This window comes from Chenopodium album, chromosome 18 (assembly GCF_948465745.1).
Source record: "Chenopodium album chromosome 18, dcCheAlbu1.1, whole genome shotgun sequence".
Classification (NCBI taxonomy): Eukaryota; Viridiplantae; Streptophyta; class Magnoliopsida; order Caryophyllales; family Amaranthaceae; genus Chenopodium; species Chenopodium album.
Genome location: NC_137851.1, coordinates 31,028,230 through 31,048,598, shown reverse-complemented (window position 1 = coordinate 31,048,598; position 20,369 = coordinate 31,028,230). Strand labels below are relative to the sequence as shown.

General features: G+C 38.1%; 2 protein-coding genes across 2 annotated transcripts; one reads left to right on the top strand and one right to left on the bottom strand.

Annotated features, from left to right (window-relative positions):
• Positions 1-7,527: 7,527 nt before the first annotated feature.
• LOC145590775 (zinc finger AN1 domain-containing stress-associated protein 12-like) lies at positions 7,528-8,509 on the top strand. Its single transcript, XM_081647172.1, has 2 exons — positions 7,528-7,755; positions 8,036-8,509. Exons 1-2 carry the CDS (start codon positions 7,651-7,653, stop codon positions 8,492-8,494), a joined length of 564 nt encoding a protein of 187 aa, XP_081503298.1. The 5' UTR covers positions 7,528-7,650; the 3' UTR covers positions 8,495-8,509.
• Positions 8,510-9,226: 717 nt separating this feature from the next.
• On the bottom strand, positions 9,227-19,881 carry LOC145590773 (ferredoxin-thioredoxin reductase catalytic chain, chloroplastic-like). Its single transcript, XM_081647171.1, has 6 exons — positions 19,686-19,881; positions 17,446-17,558; positions 16,666-16,715; positions 16,502-16,573; positions 9,621-9,681; positions 9,227-9,509 (listed from the first exon to the last, which is right to left on the bottom strand). The coding sequence occupies exons 1-6, from the start codon at positions 19,789-19,791 to the stop codon at positions 9,465-9,467; spliced, it is 447 nt and encodes a 148-aa protein (XP_081503297.1). The 5' UTR covers positions 19,792-19,881; the 3' UTR covers positions 9,227-9,464.
• Positions 19,882-20,369: the final 488 nt, after the last annotated feature.

The following is a 20,369-nucleotide window of genomic DNA, read 5'->3' as shown; positions in this document are numbered from 1 at the left end:
ATGGTCGGCACATGACCATCCGGTTTTTGGTGGTCGAAGAGCTGACCGCCTACAATCTCATCCTTGGCCAACCCACTCTTAACGATTGCAAGGCCATCATCATCCCTTCTCTCATGCTGTTGCAGCCAGCCAGGGCAAAGAGCTAATAGACCTTGATGAAATCAAGGATGATCATCCAGCCCTACCAGCTTCCAAGAAAAGAAAACTGACTAGCTAGTGATGGTCAAAAAAGAAAAGCAATAGCAATCACTGACCAGGGAACGGTCAGATGACATCCGCCCCCAGCCGACTGGTGAGCACATGGATATTCCGTTGGATGACAATCGTCCAGAGCGAACTATATGGTGGGTACGGTTGCTTTTGCAAAGATGGATGCAGACTTGCACCATCTACTGAAAGAATTCAAAGACATTTTTGCCTTTGAAGTGGAAGAGATGACAGGCATCAGCTCTGATCTTGCTGTCCACAAACTCGTTGTGGATCCAAAAAAGAAGCCCATTCGGCAAAAGAAAAGAAATCACGGCGAGGAAAGAAGTCAGGCGGCAGCCGCCGAAGTAAAAAAGTTGTTAGACGCTAGGTTTATTCGGCAATGTAATTTCCCTGACTGGGTTGCGAATGTTGTGCTTGAAAAGAAGCCGAATGGTACCTCGCGCATGTGTGTTGACTACACTGACTTGAACAGAGCATGTCCGAAGGATAGTTATCCATTTCCATAGATTGACAGTCTGGTCGATTCTACAGCCGGACATGCCCTGATGTGTTTTATGGACGCCTACTCAAGCTTCCACCAAATTTCCGTGTGGAAAAAAGATCAAGAAAAGACGGCATTCGTCACTGATCAGGGGTTATTCTGTTATACGGTGATGTCGTTTGGTTTTAAGAATGCGCCGGCTACTTTCCAACGGATGATTAATACGGTCTTCATTAATCAGAATGGGAGGAATGTGGAGGCGTATATTGATGACATGATAGTCAAATCCAAGCAGCAAGCGGATCACCTTGCTGACCTCCGAGAAACATTCGCCACACTCAGGCGGCACAAGGTCATGCTCGATCCTAAGAAGTGTGTCTTTGGTGTTGAGTCTGGGAAGTTTCTCAGATTCCTGATTGATCAAAGGGGGATGGAGGCCAACCCTGAAAAAATACAGGCGGTCATCGACATGTAGTCACCCCCACTGTTAAAGAAGTACAAAAGTTAACAGGTTATCTGGCGACCTTGGGGAGATTCCTCAGCCAGTCAAGTGACAAGTGCCTCTACTTCTTCCAGGCGATCAGGAAGAAGACTAGATTTGAATGGGGGGATGATGCTAAGGCGGCCTTTCAAAAATTGAAAGAACACTTGCACTCTTTGCCTAGGCTGGTCATCCCTCTGCCCAAAGAGACGCTCTACATGTACCTGGTTGCCTTAGATCATGCCCTTAGTGTCGTTCTCCTTGTTGAAAGAAACGACACTCAGCTCCCGGTCTACTTCATTAGCCACGTTCACAGGAACGCAGAGCTTCGGTACCCCATGGTAGAAAAATTTAGCCTCACTCTTTACCTGGCTGTCAAGAAGTTGAAGCCTTACTTCTTGGCACATCCGGTAGTGGTCTACACTGACCAGCCGATCAAGCGGCCAATGACGACCCTAGAATCATCAGGCCGAATGTTCAAATGGGCTATTGAGTTGCAGGGACTGGAAATCACTTTCGAATTAAGGAAGGCAATAAAGGGACAGGCATTCGCCGACTTTATTATCGAAATGACAAGGCCGGCTGTGCCGGATAATACTAATCAGGTTTGGAAAGTGTGTGTGGACGAGAGCTCCATTAAGAATGGTTGTGGTGCAGGAGTTATATATCAGTTCCCTGAAGGGGATAAGTACAAGCATGCACTACAATTCAAGTTCCAAGCCTCAAATAATGAGGCCGAATATGAAGCCCTGCTAGCCGGCATCCGCATGTGCAAGGCGGTAGAGGCAACTAAGATTGACGCCTACTCTGACTACCAGTTGGTCGTGATCCAATACCATGGTGATTATGAAGCCACCCATCCGGCTATGATCAAACACTTGCAGGCGGTCAAAGCTGAGGCTGAGACACTTGAAGAATTCAATCTAAGTCAAGTGCCTCGGTCCGAAAACAATCAGGTGGATGCTCTGTCTAAGCTAGCATCATCCGCCTTATACGACACACCTCGGTCAGTCTTCTGGGAAGTAATGGAAAAGCGAAGCATTGAATAAAATCCCATTGGAGTACTTGACCGAACTTCTACTTGGATGGACAGCATCCGAGCATATCTGCTACACTGGGCGCTACAGGATTCCACTCCAGAAGAAGCCGCACTGAAAAAACGTGTGGCCAACTTTGAAATTCACAGAGGAAAGCTTTTTAAGAAAGGCTTTCTACAGCCGCTCTTAAAATGTATTACCCCCGAAAAGGGGTAGGAAATTCTGGAAGACCTACATGCGGGCTTTTGTGCCTCACATATAGGCGGCAGGTCACTAGCAGAAAGAACCAGGCGGCAGGGCTATTTCTGGCCTACCTTGGAGAAAGATGCCATGACTATGGTGAAAAAGTGTGATAAATGTCAAAAATTTGGCAAGCTTATACACCGTCCGGCCACCGACCTTACGGCCATCCATAGCCCAGTTCCATTCGCCAAGTGGGGCATGGACATCTTAGGGCCTTATACTTTTGCATTAGGCGGACGGCGGTATATCTTTGTTGCCGTAGATTATTTCACCAAATGGATAGAGGCAGAGGCGGTCAAAAATATCAAGACAAGGGACGTCATCTCCTTCATCTGGAAGAATATCATCACCCGGTTCGGGGTGCCTATGTCTATGGTTTTTTACAATGGTCCTCAGTTTGAGACACCTCAACTCAAGACTTGGTTAGGAGATCAAGGGATCTCAAGTTGTTTTGCATTAGTCGGCCGATCTCAAGCAAACGGCCAGGTCGAAGCCTTCAACAAGTTAATCTCAGATGGTATAAAAAAGAAGATTGAAAGAGCTGGCGGCCTATGGGTGTATGAGTTACCACATGTCCTATAGGCCATCAGAACAACAGCGAAAGGGGCAACTAGAGAGACCCCATTTCTCATGGTGTACAGTGCAGAGGTCGTCTTACCCATCGAACACTATGAGCCGACTCTTCGAATCATGTTGTATGATGAAGAGGCAAACTGGGAGGCCATGCGGCTGGCATTGGACTCACTTCTAGAGCGCAGGGGCAATGCCGCCTTGTGCCATGAGATCTACCGTTTGAGAGTAACTCGGGCTTATAACAAGAGAGTACACAAGAGACCCCTAAAGGTTCGGGACTTTGTGCTACGGAAAATGGAGGCAGTCGGTAGGGCGAATGAGCAAGGGAAGCTAACCCAAAATTGGGAAGGCCCCTACCGAATTTATGAAGAAGTAAGAGGCGGCACCTACCGTTTGGAGACTCTGGGCGGTAGGCAGCTACCCAGAACTTGGAATGTACATAACTTGAAAAAGTACTCCTTCTGAAATCTTGTAAATTTTTGTCTCGTTAATGAAAATCTGCCTTCGTTCCCAAACTACGTCTTTTCATTTTCATAGAGAGCCGCCTACACAATGTGCAGACGGACCATGCTCAAAATTTTATTACAGAGTGCCACCTGCACAATATGTAGACGGACAAGTCTCACGTTTACATTGTAGAACACCGTCTGTACAATTTTCTGACGGACCGAGTTCAAAATTTTATTGTAGGGTACCGCCTGCACAATATGCAGGTGGCCTTATTCACTAAGCGTTTGGTTAAAGTACCTTATACAGGGACCGCCTGCCCCAAGAGAAATCGTCCCAAACCTTGCTGAAAAGTGTCGCCTGCACAATAGCAGTCGTCCCTAAACTTATTCACCCCTAAAAAAGCTAAGTGTTAAAAACTTAGCGGCTACCTAATCTTCTATTAAGAGGAAAAAGGCCGGATATATTTTATTTAAGAAGCCGTCAGCTCCAACATGAGTACGACTGTCTGCTCCAACATGAGTCAGACAACCGGCGACGTCCATTTGGGCGAATTCGTCGAAGAGAGCATCTCCCATTTGGGTGGTACATTGCTCTATAAACCAAAAACAAATGGCCCTACCATCTACGTTAAGGCAATGCTCGCAGTCATTTGATTTAATCTAACTTGAAATTTAAAAAGCGTTGAGTTTTCCAAACTGTTCTAGCATAGACGGAAAAAAGCTACTGTTTCATTTTAGAGGCTATACTATATAAATTCTACTACTTATTGTTGCTCTGGGGAAATCCAGGCGGACAGATTATTCTTGTAAATTATAAGTTAAGTCCAAAAACTTAGCGGCTTAAATAAGCCTTCAAGAGGCCTTTAGCCGGATACTCTCAAGTGATTAACCGACTGCTCAATATGGCCGTCTGTCGTTTGGTTTGGGGCAATCACCATAGTGATTGATTGACTTAGAAATCATGCATACTCCTTAAAGTATCAATAATTTCTAAGTCAATCAACCCATTTTTGAAACCAACCGACATCCGGCCAGGGGCAAGGACCTTCGGTAAGACAAGCATTCGCATAGTATACAGGTTAAATTTTTAGCCAAAAATCTATGCATACAAAATTGAAAGCTTTAAAAATTTTAGAGCAAAATACAAATATAAACAAAACGGTCAAAATGACCGGATGCTGCATTCACATAAATAAACAGCCGTCAAAATAAGACGACTGTAAAAGTTAGTTGGCTGAGCCAGAAATTGTTGATTTACCCAACCCCTTGGTTGGTAAAAATACACAGTTACTCAGCACACAGGCCGGAAAAGAAAATATTTGGCCATTCAGCCGCAGAAATACCAAAAAGATCAGGGGAGGTCCTCAGCATTGGCAGCCGCATCCTTGTCCTCCGGCGACTACTCATCATTCTTCTCATCCACCTCCTGATCCTCATCGTTCCCCGAGGAAGACTCGTCCAAGGAGTCAGACTCCTCAAGTTCCCCGGCCGCCTCCTCCGCCTACTTCATGAGTTGGTCGTTAAACTCATCATTGGCTACGTCAAACTTGGCTTTCCAAATTTGGTAGTCAGAGCCCGGCTGCAATGATTCCCAAGCCATCCGCATGATGGATTCATAGTCCTCCATCATTTGTTTGACTAGGTCCTTTTTCTCCTCCTCAACCAGGGACTTGTATTTAAACCTGAGCTGGGTCTCTTGGTTTTGCAGCTGGCCCTTGAGTTTTTCAACCTGCCCTTCCAAGCGGTCAGCTTTCTTGCTCGCATCCTTGATGGGCTCCAACTTGTCCTTGAGGCCCTGAATCTCCCTCTGAAGCTTGGAGATCCGCCCCCTCGCTGCGTCCAAGTCCTGCTTGACCTGCAGATTGGCCGATGCCTGGGGAATACATCATATCAAGTGTCAGAATCTCATTTTATGCAATCTCAAATTGAGCTGTGTCTAAGGAGGAGGCAGCCTGAGCTTTAGCATCCTTTACCTCTTTGGACTAATCGTTGAGTGGCTTCCTAAGTGTCACGGTCCGGGAGTTTGGGCCCCCGAAACATGCGGCGCGCTCTAGCCTTTTGGCGGCAAGAATGCTAGCCTTGAGCGGAAGAGGGGCTTGTGAGCACAAAGCAACACAAGCGGCAATTAAATCACAAGAGCACTCACGTCTATCTGGGCGACAGAGTGCGGGTGGTCGGGGCTTGTGACGACCGATACTTCAAGGCGGGCACAAGCGAGTCTGAACCACGAATTCTTAGTGCATCAAGTTGGTTTGGAGGGGAGCTATTATGCAAGTAAGACACAATATCTATAAAGGTCTAACAACAAACAAGCATAAAAGCAAGACAACACTTGGTAGAAGGCTTAAGATTTCATTAATCAATCACCCTTTAAAGAGCTTTAATTTGATTACAAGGAGAATCCCTAGTGAACACTGAACTGACAGTAACACAATAATGGGACATCAAGCTAAGAAAACATAAACTAAACTCTAAGAAAGCATCTAAAGGGAATCTAATACATCAAAAGGAGTTGGATTTTAACACTAATCCCAGTCACACGCAGCATAGCCTGCATTCGGCCAACATTGAGAGGAAATCAATATCCAGCATAAATGGTTTGGATATTTATACCCCGCCAAGTGGCCCAATGAGCGTGTGACACGTGTCGCTCTAAGAGGCATCCAAATGGACTCCCCAGATGCTGAAACGTGTCATACAGATATGGCACTTGGGAAATGGCGGCCTTCAAGGCCCAAATCCCAATGTAGTCGCAAAACGGCGCTACCCTAATTCCTAGGTCATCAAACCCTAGGAAAGGGCACACTTTTCTAGGACCCTATAAATAGGGAGATTCCCCCAATAATTGGAGCATCGTCTTAATCATTAGGACATTTATTGCTCTCGAAAACAAAGAACACTTGATCTCGGAATCCGGGAAGATACTTTCCGCACGTTTTACTCCGAATCCGTACTAACTTAATCTTCGGAGGCGGACCTCCGACCATCCGGAGCTCCATTCATTTTGCAGGTACAGGCGCCCTTGTCGGATCCAGTCTTCAAGCTGTAACTCTCCCAAGGGACATAAAAGCACCCGAAACAGTAGGTGCTTTTTTACGAGTTCTATTAAGAGAAACGAGAAGAAGTCTGGAGAGAGGTGATACTGGAACTGGGAAAACGGTCAATCAAAAGGTTGAAATCAATGTCCCCTGGCATTCCCCTGCTCCTAGATGGTTCGTGCTCAACTGTGATGGAGCAGCCAAAGGGTGTCCAAGCCCTGCAGGTGGTGGAGCTATAATAAGAGATCATGAAGGACAATTCATATATGGATTCTCAGCTAGCTTCGGGTATTGCACAGCTTTCTGAGCTGAAGTAATGGCTCTTACAAGAGGCCTTGAATTAGCACAGAATTTACAAATTATATAGCTTGAAGTGCATCTTGACAATTAGGCATGTGTGAGAATTATGCAAAAGCAAGCTGATAAAGGTGAAAATGTTCATGACATCAATTACTGCCAAAGATTGATTCGAGATGACAGATGGGAAGTTCGAGTAATTCACATTTTCAGGGAAGGAAACCGAGCAGCGGATTGGTTGGCCAACCGCAGCGTCTCTCAAGACTCTCAACTAGAAATCATCAATTTTGTTCCGAAAGAGCTTGGGAGGATTTTGCAGCAGGATGGTAGAGGGGTAGCTTTGCCTCGTTTGGTCCCCTCCTAGTTAGTTTGTAGTTGTAGCTTAATTTATTTTTTGGCTTTGTTTTGTGATTTGCTGGGTGTTTTGTTTTTTACTTTGTTTTCTTTTTTTTGTCATTCTGTTCTCTAGAATTTATTCCTCATTTGAATCAAAAAAAAAAAAAAAAAAAAAAAAAAAAGAAGACAATGATTAGCTTGGGCAATAAACCCGGTCCGCTCTTACTCTATTAAGGTTTGTTTACACTCAAATTCATTAGAAAAACTTTCTTTCAAAAAAAAAAAAAAAAAAAAAAAAAAAGGTGTTCCCTGACGTCATAAGTCGTATAGAGTCTAAATTCACGATTCTTCTTTTGGGCATCTATCTTGTTCTCCAAGCTACAAGCAACTTACAAATAATAAATTCAAGCCTTCCTTTCTAATAAACGCACCATTTTCATACGTTTTAACTTTCGATTTTCAACATAATTTTCTTATTCTGTAAGAAACAAACAAAGTGATTGAGATGGGAGGAGGAACAGAAGCTTTTCCAGATTTAGGACGACATTGTCAATACTCGGATTGTCATCAGCTTGATTTTCTCCCCTTCGGCTGCAATCGTTGCCAAAAGGTACAACTTTAAAATATCCCGTCGTTATAAGATGGGGATATGTTTGAAAATCTAATTATAATAGTTATCTATTGCGGTCTTGCGGAGATTAATATAGTATCAATGTTATTCAATGGAATGATATAGTATCAATGTTATTCAATGGAATGTTTATACTTCCTCAAACACATATTAGTTGTAACTTAATGTTGCGACTAATATGTAACGGATGAAGTATATACATAAAGGTTATTTAATAAAAATAAAAAGTTTGAGTAATTCGAAATTATGATTGTTGCAGGTTTTCTGCGTAGAACACAGAACATACAAGTCACATGATTGCCCGAAATCGGACTACAAAAGCAGGAAGGTGATTGTGTGTGAAATATGCTCTGTATCAATGGAAACTACCGGCCTATCTTGTGAAGAGGAGGTAACTCTGAAGATGAAACATGAAAGCTCGAAAGAATGTGACCCATCAAAGAAGAAGAAGCCGCGATGTCCAGTCAAACGTTGCAGGGAGAATTTGACGTTCTCCAATGCTACAGTGTGTAAATGCTGCAACATTAAGGTTTGCCTCAAACATAGGCTCCCTGCAGATCATGCTTGCAGGAGAGGGAATTCGGCGGTTTCAGATAATGGTGGCTTAGGAAACAAGTTTTTGGCTGCTTTTGCTGCAAGAAACGGAAAAGATTGTGCTAAGAATAATCGTGGGCAGGTTTCTGCTACAAGCAGTTCACGCTCAGTTGAAGCTTGTTGATGTAATTTTTAAGTGATTGAATGGAATTGCTTTGTGACAGTTAACAAATTTGTTTGTTCTATTTGGTACTCTATCAGATTACTTACAGGGAAGTAATGCCTATTCTTCCATGTGAATTCGCATGCCCTAATTTGTAATTACCACAAGTAAACAACTTGTTATTTTTATGCCAATGGATTTCATAATTATATGACTAGCAAGTAATATCCTATAATATTTACTGCTGATATGAACAAATCAATATAAATGACATATATGCAGCACACATAAGTTAAGATCAAAGATGGATTCAACTTTTTAAAAGTTGTTGCGCTACATGTACATCAACAACCCAATACTCGTAGCAGATTCAAGTTTATGTCGACTGTTCTAATTCTTCTAGGAAAAATAAGTTACAACCCCTTAAAAGCGCACAAGGATAGAAGCTAGCAATCTAGCATATTCAGAGGAAAGAAAAGCACTACCTGGTAAATGTCAAAGGGTGTGAATTCCTTATTTTACTGTATTTCTGGATACAAAATTGTAGGGGGGGGGGGGGGGGGGGGGACAGGGAGAAAATAGTAGGTTCCCACACAAATGCAAAGATATGATATTAATCAAGAAGGGATAAAGATCCCTCTCCTTTTCTCGAAAAATTCTTTTTTAAAGTTTGATCAGTATACACGGCTAACACGGGTGCAGGAATAGGGTACCCTGCGCTTCTACAAACATGATGCTTAACATTGAAAAGAAAAAAAAAAATGCTTACAGATGAGCAAATCGGCCTAATTACAAACAAAATATAAGAAAAAGGCAACGACTGCTTATTGTCACAGCAATATATCAACTATACTCATCTATCCAAAACACAAATAAAGTTCATTGATGGGTGAGCAGACAGTACACAATAACCCAGCTTCCTTGTAAAATTACAAAATGTACAGGCTGATTGCAAGTTCCCAAACAATTCAGTAACGAATAGGTCATTACGTTAGATGTTTACAGTTACTTCCCGTATCTCATCCAAGCCAATAGTCTGCAAGAAATTTGTGGTTAAATTGCAGTGATGGTTAAATATCCTGGGAAATATAGGGAAGAAATCAAATGCAATAATGATAATGTCTCAGTAATATCAAGTAGAAATTACCTGATCCTTGCCTGCAAAATCATTCTCTGGGGTCAAGAAAAGCATGCAGTGGCACTCCTTCCTGTCAATCCAATATATGTTTCATCAATATATGGACAAAATATTGAACTTGAAGTTGAAAAAAATATAATACCTCAAAATTAATTAGCATTCTCCTAAACTTATTTAATTAATGACATGGCATGATTTAACAAAAATACCCTCGAACAGTTGTGTTTGCATCTAAAAAGAACAGTTGATTGAATTGATATTCCGCAGCCAACATTAGACCTTTAAGGGTATATTAAGGTATTAAATCAAAAACCATAACTAGTTTAGGAAAAAAATAATGTGACAAAACTTTTCTCAAATTTATGTGTCATCCTTAATACTAGTAAAACTGATGATCACTTAACATAGAGATGCATGAAGGATCCTTAATCTAAGCAGCAAGTAAAATCATCAACACTACCACCATGATCATGATGCCAGCTCTGATAGCAATTATAGTGCAATACTACTCTGCAGTAACAAAGTTACATTATATTGTGCACAGACAATGAGCACATCAAAGTGAAAATGTTTGATAGTACTTCTCTTCAGTAGTTCAGTGACACAATATCCAGTGACAAATAGTTGGAAGTCTACTGAATCCAACTCCCTTAATCAATAACCACATAATGATACCACAATCTTAAGTACGTATTCTTTGCAATGCATGATCATTTCAACAGTAAGCATTTAACATCAAGCCAGCTTCTAACCAGGGTCAAAACTAGGATCTTTTGGTCCGAACAAACTTTCAAGTAACCAACAATCTCTGAGCACATAAAAATTACAGGCAAAAACATAAGTTTTGGATTTCTTTTGTTTTCTTTTCAGAATTCCATGTATATGGGCTATAAATCTGCAATGAAGGGGTTACCACTTTAAGGGTATATCACATTGCATCATTGTCAGTATTGAGAGCATAATATGCAGTACACTGGCCATAGAGGAAAGCAACTCTGATTCTAATACAGCGCTGAATTACTTAAGAATTGGCAAAATTCCTATATTCTCACCAGGATCAAACTAGCTAATTGCACAGGTATTGACAAGAAAGTGGACCCAATGTCCCAAATTTAATTGCTTACCGCTTCAAAGCCTGGAATAGTAAAATTACCCTAGCCTGGAAAGACTCAACTCACTCTTCTCACTATCCCTTGCCTCTACCTCTTCCACTGCTACTCAATCTCCTACTAGTGTTAGAAAAAGCGCGCCTAAGCAAGGCGATAGGGGGTAAGAGCTTAACTTGGTCTGGGCGAGGCGTTTGTGGTTAGGTGCAAGTTAGCCGCACGGAGTGCACCCGAGGCGCGAGGTGCACATGAGGTGCATCTGAAGCAAACTTCAGCAAAAAATTTTTAATTGTTCATATGGTGCGCCTCACTTCAAAGAGACGCACCTAGGCACGCAGAACCCCTCTTGCTCGCACCTTGAGCTTTTTCATACATTGCTCCACCAACCACTCACATGTCTGCATCTGCATTACACTAATTTCTACATATTCCAGAGAACTTGCCTAATCACATAGGCTACATTAGTCTCACATTTTTTAAGGTTGATCATTCTCACATTAAGTACATTACAGTGATCTAATCATGAAAAATATTTAAGTCGATCTGTCTTCACAAGTACATCAGGATCATTGCATAGTAAGTTTGCAATTAAAAGTTCTTAGCATCACGTTTTGCAGCTAATCTCTCCAAGAGTTCGGTATACTTCAATGAACTTGTGAGGCAAGTTTTTAGTGCTAATTCTTTCTAAGAGGATACAGTTAAGATCAATCACAGTCTGCCTATCCTATTTTGACTGGAAAGAAATATAGGGCTCTACCTAGATAATGTTGCACCAGAAAGCAAAAGCATTAGACCTTCTAACAAATGATAGAAAAAACTTCAGAATTGGGTAAAAACAATGAAGAGACTGTAACTGTTGTAATAGCTGTTTCTTATGCATCCAAAAACCTCCTACCATGTATTGTTTTTAATCTTGGTTTAACTTGGTTTATGAGCCTCTGCTTGCAAACCTAGTTAAATGTGAAATTCCTGATTGAAACACTACCTTGTTGTATACTACATAGTGTTTTTAAGGTTCGAGAAAATTATAGTATTACTGGTTCACTACTTGCTTGTTAGGTGTAAATCATGTTCCCTACCTCATTAAATTATTAGTATTTTATATCGCGCCAGTATTCAAACTGGAAATAAGTTCTCGGAGATAACTTGGCAATGCTAACAGTAACACCCGTTTATGGTCCAGAGGCAAATGAATGAAATTTATTGAGTCATGTTAGTAAGCACCACTTCGTAATAAACAAACAACCAAACACGTCTAGAAGCTGTCATGTACATAGTATTGGCTCTTCCTCACAACCTGATAATTCTTGTACACCTTCAACAGTGTAGTATGAGAAAAAATGGTGTTGATGTTGACTGCCATATTGGCAATTTGGTGGAGGGAGGGGGGGGGGGGGCGATTTCCCTTTCATTTTTAAGATTGTTAGGCATAAGGAATTAGTTGTTCAACTAACGATCAAAGCTCATAGCACCGAGAATTAACCAAGCACAGGTCAATATATGAATTTCAAAGATTTAATCTTGCAAATATGATTGTTACAAATTTACAATTAGAGGGTATATTGTACAAATGTACAATTTCCCAATAAAAACACTTTAATTTATTGTTATGTCACTTAAACTCTAAACTAATGTTGGACACACATAATCGCAAACATGTGAAGCATCAAGAGTCAAGTTTGAGACTTGGCTGCATATCAAAACAATAAAATAATGGAAAAATTGTAAATAATAATCCCAATTTTACTCCATTTTCTTTTAATAATCCCAACTTTGGATTATTCTGGAATAATCCCAACTTTGGGGGGTGTCTTCTTTCTTCAATCCCAATTATCGGTTACCTGTTAAATGGGGTTTTTTTTTTTTTTATATATATTTCTTTAAAATAACACATTACAATTTCATTTGTTAAAAAAAAAAAAAAAAAAAAAAAACACCCAACCAAACCCACGTCTACCAATCAGCCACCAAAACTTTGACGTCGGCCGACTGTCCCTACCTAGCTCTGCCTGCATTGCTAATCACACTCCCTCTACGTCGGTTTCCCTCCCCCTGCGCTGGTGATGCGACCCACTCCTCACTGCCCTCCTTTTCCAACTTTCCCCCACCATTGAAGACAATGCTTTTAATTTTTGCTTACTTTTGCAGCAAATTAACAAATACTAAATAGTCTACAAGTATAACAAGCAGACATCAAAATCACAGAAAATGCAACACATTGACACACAAATTCACGAAAAAATAATCCGAAAACAAAGAAGTTACAAAACTCATAAAAAATGAAAACCCACAAAGATAAAGCCATAATTAATCTAAAAAACAGAGAATTTAATTTAATACAAATTGAGAAAAGTTGGAAAAGGGTTCTTGAGAGCAACAGGTTGAAGCAAGAGTTTGAATGGAGCAGAAATGGGTTTGTTAATGGTGGTGAGAAATGGAGATTGAGAAATTTGAATGCCATTCATTTGGGGCGGCAGTTTGGGTTTTTGGGAGTCGGGGAGGGGTTTGCTTGGTGGTTGCGTGGTGGTGTTGGGGAGAGGGTAATTGGCGACGCTAGGGGTGGGGGATGGGCGTCGGGCCGGCGAGGGGTGGACGGGCAGGCTGGCAGTGGGGATGGGGTTAAGGTGGACCGGTGGGAGAAGGGGAGGAGGGCTGATGTTTTTCTGGTTTTTATTTGTTTTTTTTTTAATTTTTTTGGACTAAACAGGACTTGACATGTGTCAAGTAACCTGATATAATTGGTCATTGACTTTGTTGACCAGTTTGGGATTGAAGAAAGAAAACACCCCCAAAAGTTGGGATTATTCCAAAATAATCCAAAGTTGAGATTATTAAAAGAAAATGGAGTAAAGTTCGGATTATTAATTACAATTTTTCCAATAATATTTCGTAACATTTTCAGTGTAAAATGAAGTGTAAGTGCCCATACTACAGAAGAGACATGAAAAGTCTAAGAAGTTCCAGATGAAGGTGAAATGGAAATATAAGAGATGATGCAACATGGAGCATTAAAAGAGTAGAGGATCTTCATTGGAAAATAAGCAACCTTCTCTTAATTCCTATCTTACGATTATTAACTAAATAAGTATCCTGTGAAATAAGTTGCAACTTACGTATAGACATGCATAGCTCCTTGACATAATAAAAATGGATGATATATATGTGAAGAATTCAATAAAGAACCTCTAATGCAAGGATTCTATCAAGAGGTACAATTTAATAAAATAAGTTTCTTGTGAAATATAGTTGCAATTTACCTAGACATGCATAGCCCCATGACATAATAAAATGGATGATATATATGTGAGGAACTCATTAAAGAACCTCTTAAACAAGGATTTTGTCTAGAGATAAATTTAATAATAATTCCCAAAATTGCAACTGAGACAAGGAACAGAGGGGCTATTTTGGCAAGGAGGCCTTCTATATTCGGAATTCCTATTTGGTGGATTTTTTTTTTTTTTAAGTGAACCCCTAGAGTTGATCGAGTCTAAGTAGTGCACTAATTATCCTCAAACGAGCTAACCCATGCTTTTGGGCTAATTATTTAACCTTAATGGCTCTAATTATTAACCTACCTCTAAATTATTTAATCAATGACTACTCTATTGTTCTCCACCACTATTCCCAAGTTGCAAGTCTACCATCACCGCCTCAATTTCTTCTCCAACAAGCACCACAAATTTTCTCTCCTCCACTCCAACCCTTCTCTCTTTCCTCACCTAGACTCCCCCTAAATCTAGGGTTAGGGTTCCGATGGTTGTGGTGGTTTTATGGGTGGGTTTTGGGTGACACGAAGTGAGTTTTCGGAATTGATAGGAACTAGGAGCCCCAAAATTGAAGATTTAATGCTTTCTATAAATTCTGTTCAGCCATCTATTTTTCCGTGAGATTGAGTGACATCAATCCAAAAGTTACGTATGGATAATAGAATTAGGTTTTTATTTCCTTAAATAAATGTGCACGAATTGTTTTCATATTTAGGTTATACGTGGGTTTAGGAATGAATTTAGAAAAAATCTAATATTTATCTTGTTTAAGATATTAATTAAGATTTCTAGATTAATTAGGATTGTTTGTAAATCCTAATAGGCATTGGATGTATGCCTTTAAATTGGGTTGATTTCATTAATAAAATTCAATTTTGCATTATTAAACATTTGATTTTTCTGAATTAATTAACTATTCACGAGAAGGCATAAGTAATCGTCTGGAGAAACAATTAGTTGTTTGTTATCCTTCGTTAAAAATAATAAGCTCCATATCCCAATGTAAAGTCACAAAAGCAGTCCACCAATCATTACAAATTCACTCGTTTTTAATTTAAATTTCAAAAATGTTCGAGAAAAACTTAAAAAACGAATCGTTTAGTCAAGAACCCATAAAATTAAGATCAATCAGCTCCACAAGTTGATAAAGTCTAAAATTTTGCAGGCAAAAACTAGACAAAAAGTTATCCAAATTTAAAAAAGAATCACCTCAAAAGCCTTAGTAATGAAGGAGAACGAAGCCAAGTAATTTGACTTGCAAAAGTGTTTTAGCCTTTTAGGCACGATTTCTACCAAATTTTGCACGAACCTTCAAAGATTGAACAGTTTCCCTTGCCAAACAGAAATAGCAACAGTCATACCAAATTGATGAGAATTTTTCTAGGTTCTTGAGAAAAAGATTCATTCTATAGAATTTTCTTGAAAGTTAGATTGAAAACGAGTGGAAGTGTGACTGAATAATTTGATTATGAACGAGTAGCGGAAAATACATTGAGTGAAGTTAACTGAATAAGAAGACCAACGATATGAATAAGAGTGGAAAGTGCTAAAAGTATAGAGCACTTGTCGCTCCCGTTCAAGGCAAGTAAAAGGTGATCTCAGAAATGTATAGCAGAGGTAGCATCACACTTTGTAATTTATCAGGGTAACAAGACAGTTTTTTTTTGGAGGGAGGGATTAAACCAAAGACCTGACATCGTCCTAAATTAAACAAGTTCATTAAAACTATGCCAATACTGAAGGATAAAGGTAATAGACAGTAATTGCGCATCTCAGTCACTAGACTCAAGAAGCAGAAAGAAAATACGAACTGGTACTGATATACAGAACTTATGAAAATTAATAAGCAATCTGAATAAGTTTGAATCCTTAACTACCTCCAAGAAAATTACAGCAAAAATGAGAGTTGAAAACTAAAAGCTAAATGAGAGAGAGAAAGAACACTAGAGACTAGACAGATTGAGGGAAAAGTTTCATTGGCAGATAGAGACAGCTCCTTAATAGACAGCCGTAGATTCAACAATTTCATAAAGACCAAGTCATTTACCAAAAGATGAAGGGAATAGATGTTATCATGCATCTCAATTGCTGACTCACTACCTCAATAGCTACCACTTTGCAAAAATGTCAAAACATAAAGGCAATAGGAAGAGCCGAAGAGGTTTGGATCATTTAACTGCTCCAAAAGTCAAAAGCCTCTGCTAGAGAATCTAATAACATCAGTTAATGTCCTCACATGGCAACATCAGCTCAAAGCATCATTGATAGATAGTAAAAGCAATATAGATACAAGATGAAGACAATGTAATTTCCCATATTCCAGCACAGACCAACAACAAAAGACATCACTCAAGATCTTTAATCCAATAAAAGTTTAGTAAGAAGGTAATTGAATTAAGATTTCACAAGTTCAAAACAATTGGCTTGTATAAAATGTAATGAACAGCTCTCAAGTTACATTGCATAAATATTGATAATTTACAGATTATGGTAGGAACTAGGAAGCGACCCATACCTTTCCCTCATGGGCACACACGGACAGTTCCAAAAACCCTGACTAGCTTCAGCTGCCTTGTCATCATAATATCTGAAGAATGTTAGAATACTATTCAATGTTAAATCATCAAAACATCTACAATTAAAGGCGTTGTGTTCCAAATAGACCAAAATATTGCTTACCTGCAAGGGCAAAGTGGAGCACCTAGTGCATCCTTATGCTCTGCTAATCCCTGTCATATTCAAAATTAAAACCTTTACATAATGGGCTGGCATGGAAATCTAAAGCACTATAGCCCATAGTTGTCAAGAGTGCACTCTATCAAACAACAAATTTTCTTATATCTTCAATTAAGTTCAGCGAATTTTAAACTATAATAACATTAAGTAAGTTTAGATAACTTTAGTTTATTAAAAAAATTAGATAGCTTGAGTTTCAAGAAAATCCCAGCAAAATTCAATTAAGTTCTGTGAAACAAACTAAGTTTAGTTCAACTTCAACTATGTTTACAATACTTTCAGAAATGAAGTTAAAACAACCCACCTTAAGATAGCTTATTGTGTAAGATATATTTCACAAAAATCAGCTACTTAATGGCACATTGAGACATGCTTATCTCATCAGACATACTATTTGAGCAAAATAAAGTATTTAATAATGATAATTCTTCCTATCTACTATTCTTCTTTAAAATACAAGAACTTTTTCTTAAAGATCTGTTGGACCATTTCTTTTGTTTTACTTCCACCAAATTCCCCAATTAGATTGTACTACTCTGAATGCTCTTCTGCAATATAATTACATCTTTTTTCACACATGTAAGGACATCCTAAAGAGAATAATCTTAAGAGAAAAAAAGGGATTGGGGGATTCATCACTAAATATCAACATATCCGAATGGATGTGTCACAATAAGGCAATCACATAGCCAGAAAGAAACAAAAAAAAAAAAAAAAAAATACCTTGATAACAACAGATGTGACACCTTTATCAACGCAAAAATATGTTCCTGACTTCCGAGCATATTGCTCAGAGAATTTCCGCATTATTTCAACAGACTTGTCTGAAGGTTCCACTGGAGAACAAGTGGATGTGGTAGAATCAATCAGATGATGCATGCTTATGAAAGAAACAATAGTATCAAGAAATTAATCAATAGTACAAGAAATCTCTAAACATAATCTTGTGGAATCTAGATAGCAGGGTTATGAATTGCAACTGTAGCCACAATCACAGAGAGGTTTTGCGTAAAGGATAGTAATTAATCTCATATGAATTATATATTGGTTATAAAAGGTATATCAGCCTATCATCAGCTACATATTAGTCTTGATCAGTTGTATCGACAAAAAAGTATGAGTACCTTGTAATTTAAGAAACTTCAATTCAATAAGTTCAATAAACCAATATGACTGTGTTGACTTAGAGTCTGCTAGCATATCCAAAAATTATTTTTAAAGCCTAGCTGGTCATTTTGTAAGAGATTATAACATGATTGTTACATTATACTTCTTATTATTCAACTAAAAGGAGATAAGAGAAGAATATATAAGTGAAATAACAAGGAAATAGATCTATATTCCAATACAAGATGCTTAAAATACAAGCACATTACTCATAATGTTCCTATATATCTCAAATTTAATGTTACAAGTTTAAAAGACAACCACTCTAAGAAATTTTAACTTTACATAAAACAAGTGACAAATGATATGTGTGAGTAGTGTAGGAAAGTATTTCTCTTGCTAACTAGTCCCGGGATGAAGAACAAGATCAACTTGTTATCCACCACAATAATAGAAGTTCATAATTTTACAATTTTAATCTATATATGGGAAAATTTATTTCTAAATGTCCTCAACTTCCATTATTAACCACCACCCAAGTTAGTTTTACATAAATGTCCAAATGATCTAATGTGTTTTTACCAGTCAATCAATGTTGAAAGGGAGAGGAAGAGTTAATATAGTTTCTTTTCACAAACTCTTTTTAGAGAATGAGAGAGTGAGAGATACATCAAGCAATTCTTTTGGAGAGCTCCTTCAAGAAAATGAGAGTGTGAATTGAGATTCTTCATTTTTCTGTTCTACAAGTGTCGTCCATTTCCATTTATGTTTTTAAATTATTCTTTAGTGATTTTGCACGTTGGCCCTTGTCGAAAAATGAATACGAAAATGTAGTTATTTTTCTTCCTTTTCCTATCCTAGGGTTAGATTAAAAAAAAAAAAAAAAAAAAAAAAAAAAAAAAAAAAAAAAAAACCCATGTAAGAGTTAGTTGAAGTTTCTTAATATGTAGACAGTTAAAATAAATTTTTTGGCTTAAATGGTACAAAACAAAATTCTAAGAGAAAGATAAATGTGTGAATAATCCACTTAAAGGTGGTCTCCGTTTAAGTTACATAGATGTCCAAATAATCTTATCACTCAAGATTTGATTCATGCAAGTAATTCCAACTTGATTGACAAAGTTTATTCAAGATTTACCCAACCAAATATCAAAATGACTTGTTTGTTGAGTCTGCAAGCTAAATTAAACAACAAGGGAATAGGCAACTGCAATTCTACATTTACAAGACGCAAACTCCATAAAGCTATACTCGACAAGGATATTGAGGATATAAAATCACAAGATTATAATGAATTAGGTCAATGAAACTTCAAGTCCCTTTTGTAGCAATTATATACACTGCCCATCCTAGACAATGTGAACATTAAACACCATAATTGTAACCTTCCAACTAAGTAAACCACCATTTAAATCTGAACTTCTAAACAGCCTCTTTCTCAAAATTAAAATGTATGAAAATATATAGATGAAGATATTTTGAAAAAAAATAGCACTCAACTACAAAATTAGACCCACTTTCAATTAATCAAAATATGCTCTCCACATATTTAATCATGATTTATCAATTTTACATCAGAAATCATAAAAAAATCAACAACAAAATAAATGATTGTGATTTGATAAAAAAAAAAAAAAAAAAATGCAGCAGAACATCAAGCTATAGCTTCATATGATTAAATTTTAAATCAATACAATCCGAAATTCATACCTAAATCATGAATTTGCGGCTATTATAAGTCAAATCAAATACTTTAAATTAAAAATTAAACTATAAAATAAAAATAAAAAAAAAAAAAGCAAAATTCAATTGAATCAGGAAGAAGATTGATGATGAATACGAAGTACGAGTATTACCTTTTGAAAGAATGACACATTGTGGACGAGTTGTTCGTGTTCGGAGGATTTGGGAAGAAGGAATACTGAAAAAACTGTAAGAAGTTGAAGCTTGAAGAGCTTTCATGGTGATTTTCGAAATTGACGACAATTGTTTTGTTTTTCTAATTTGACTTGCCGGATTTTTAATGAACTCACGAATGGGAATTTATTTTCCTCTCTCTTGAATAAAATGATGAAAAATGTGAATAATAGAAGACCCTCTACACGTGTGAAACACTCAATGCATTGAAAAATAATGGAAAATTATATACTCCCTCCGTGCTATAATATATACTCGACACTATTTTTAGAACTCGCAAATGGGTTTTAATTTTCCTCTCTTGAATAAAATGATGAAAAATGTGAATAATAGTAGACCCTCTACACGTGTGAAACACCAAATACATTGAAAAAAAAAGGAAAATTATATAGTCCCTCCGTCCTATAATATATACTTGACACACTTTCTATTTTCGTCCGTCCCACAATAATTGACACGTTACTAAACATGGAATAAGACTACTAATAAATTAAAAAAAATATTTTCCCACATTTTCTCTCTCCTCACTTACTCTACTTCCACCCCACTAGTTCTTTTCTTACAATACTCCGTATAAAAATACAAAAGATAATCTTTTATATATTAAACAAATGTTTTAAATG

Excerpts from the sequence above, each read along its gene's own strand:
- LOC145590775 (XM_081647172.1), top strand. The coding sequence starts at position 7,651 with ATGGGAGGAGGAACAGAAGCTTTTCCAGATTTAGGACGACATTGTCAA. Across the intron at positions 7,756-8,035 it reads GCTGCAATCGTTGCCAAAAG|GTTTTCTGCGTAGAACACAG; the intron begins GTACAACTTTAA and ends TGATTGTTGCAG.
- LOC145590773 (XM_081647171.1), bottom strand. The coding sequence starts at position 19,791 with ATGAAAGCTCTTCAAGCTTCAACTTCTTACAGTTTTTTCAGTATTCCT. Across the intron at positions 17,559-19,685 it reads ATGTGTCATTCTTTCAAAAG|TGGAACCTTCAGACAAGTCT; the intron begins GTAATACTCGTA and ends CTTGTTCTCCAG. Across the intron at positions 16,716-17,445 it reads TCACATCTGTTGTTATCAAG|GGATTAGCAGAGCATAAGGA; the intron begins GTATTTTTTTTT and ends TGAATATGACAG.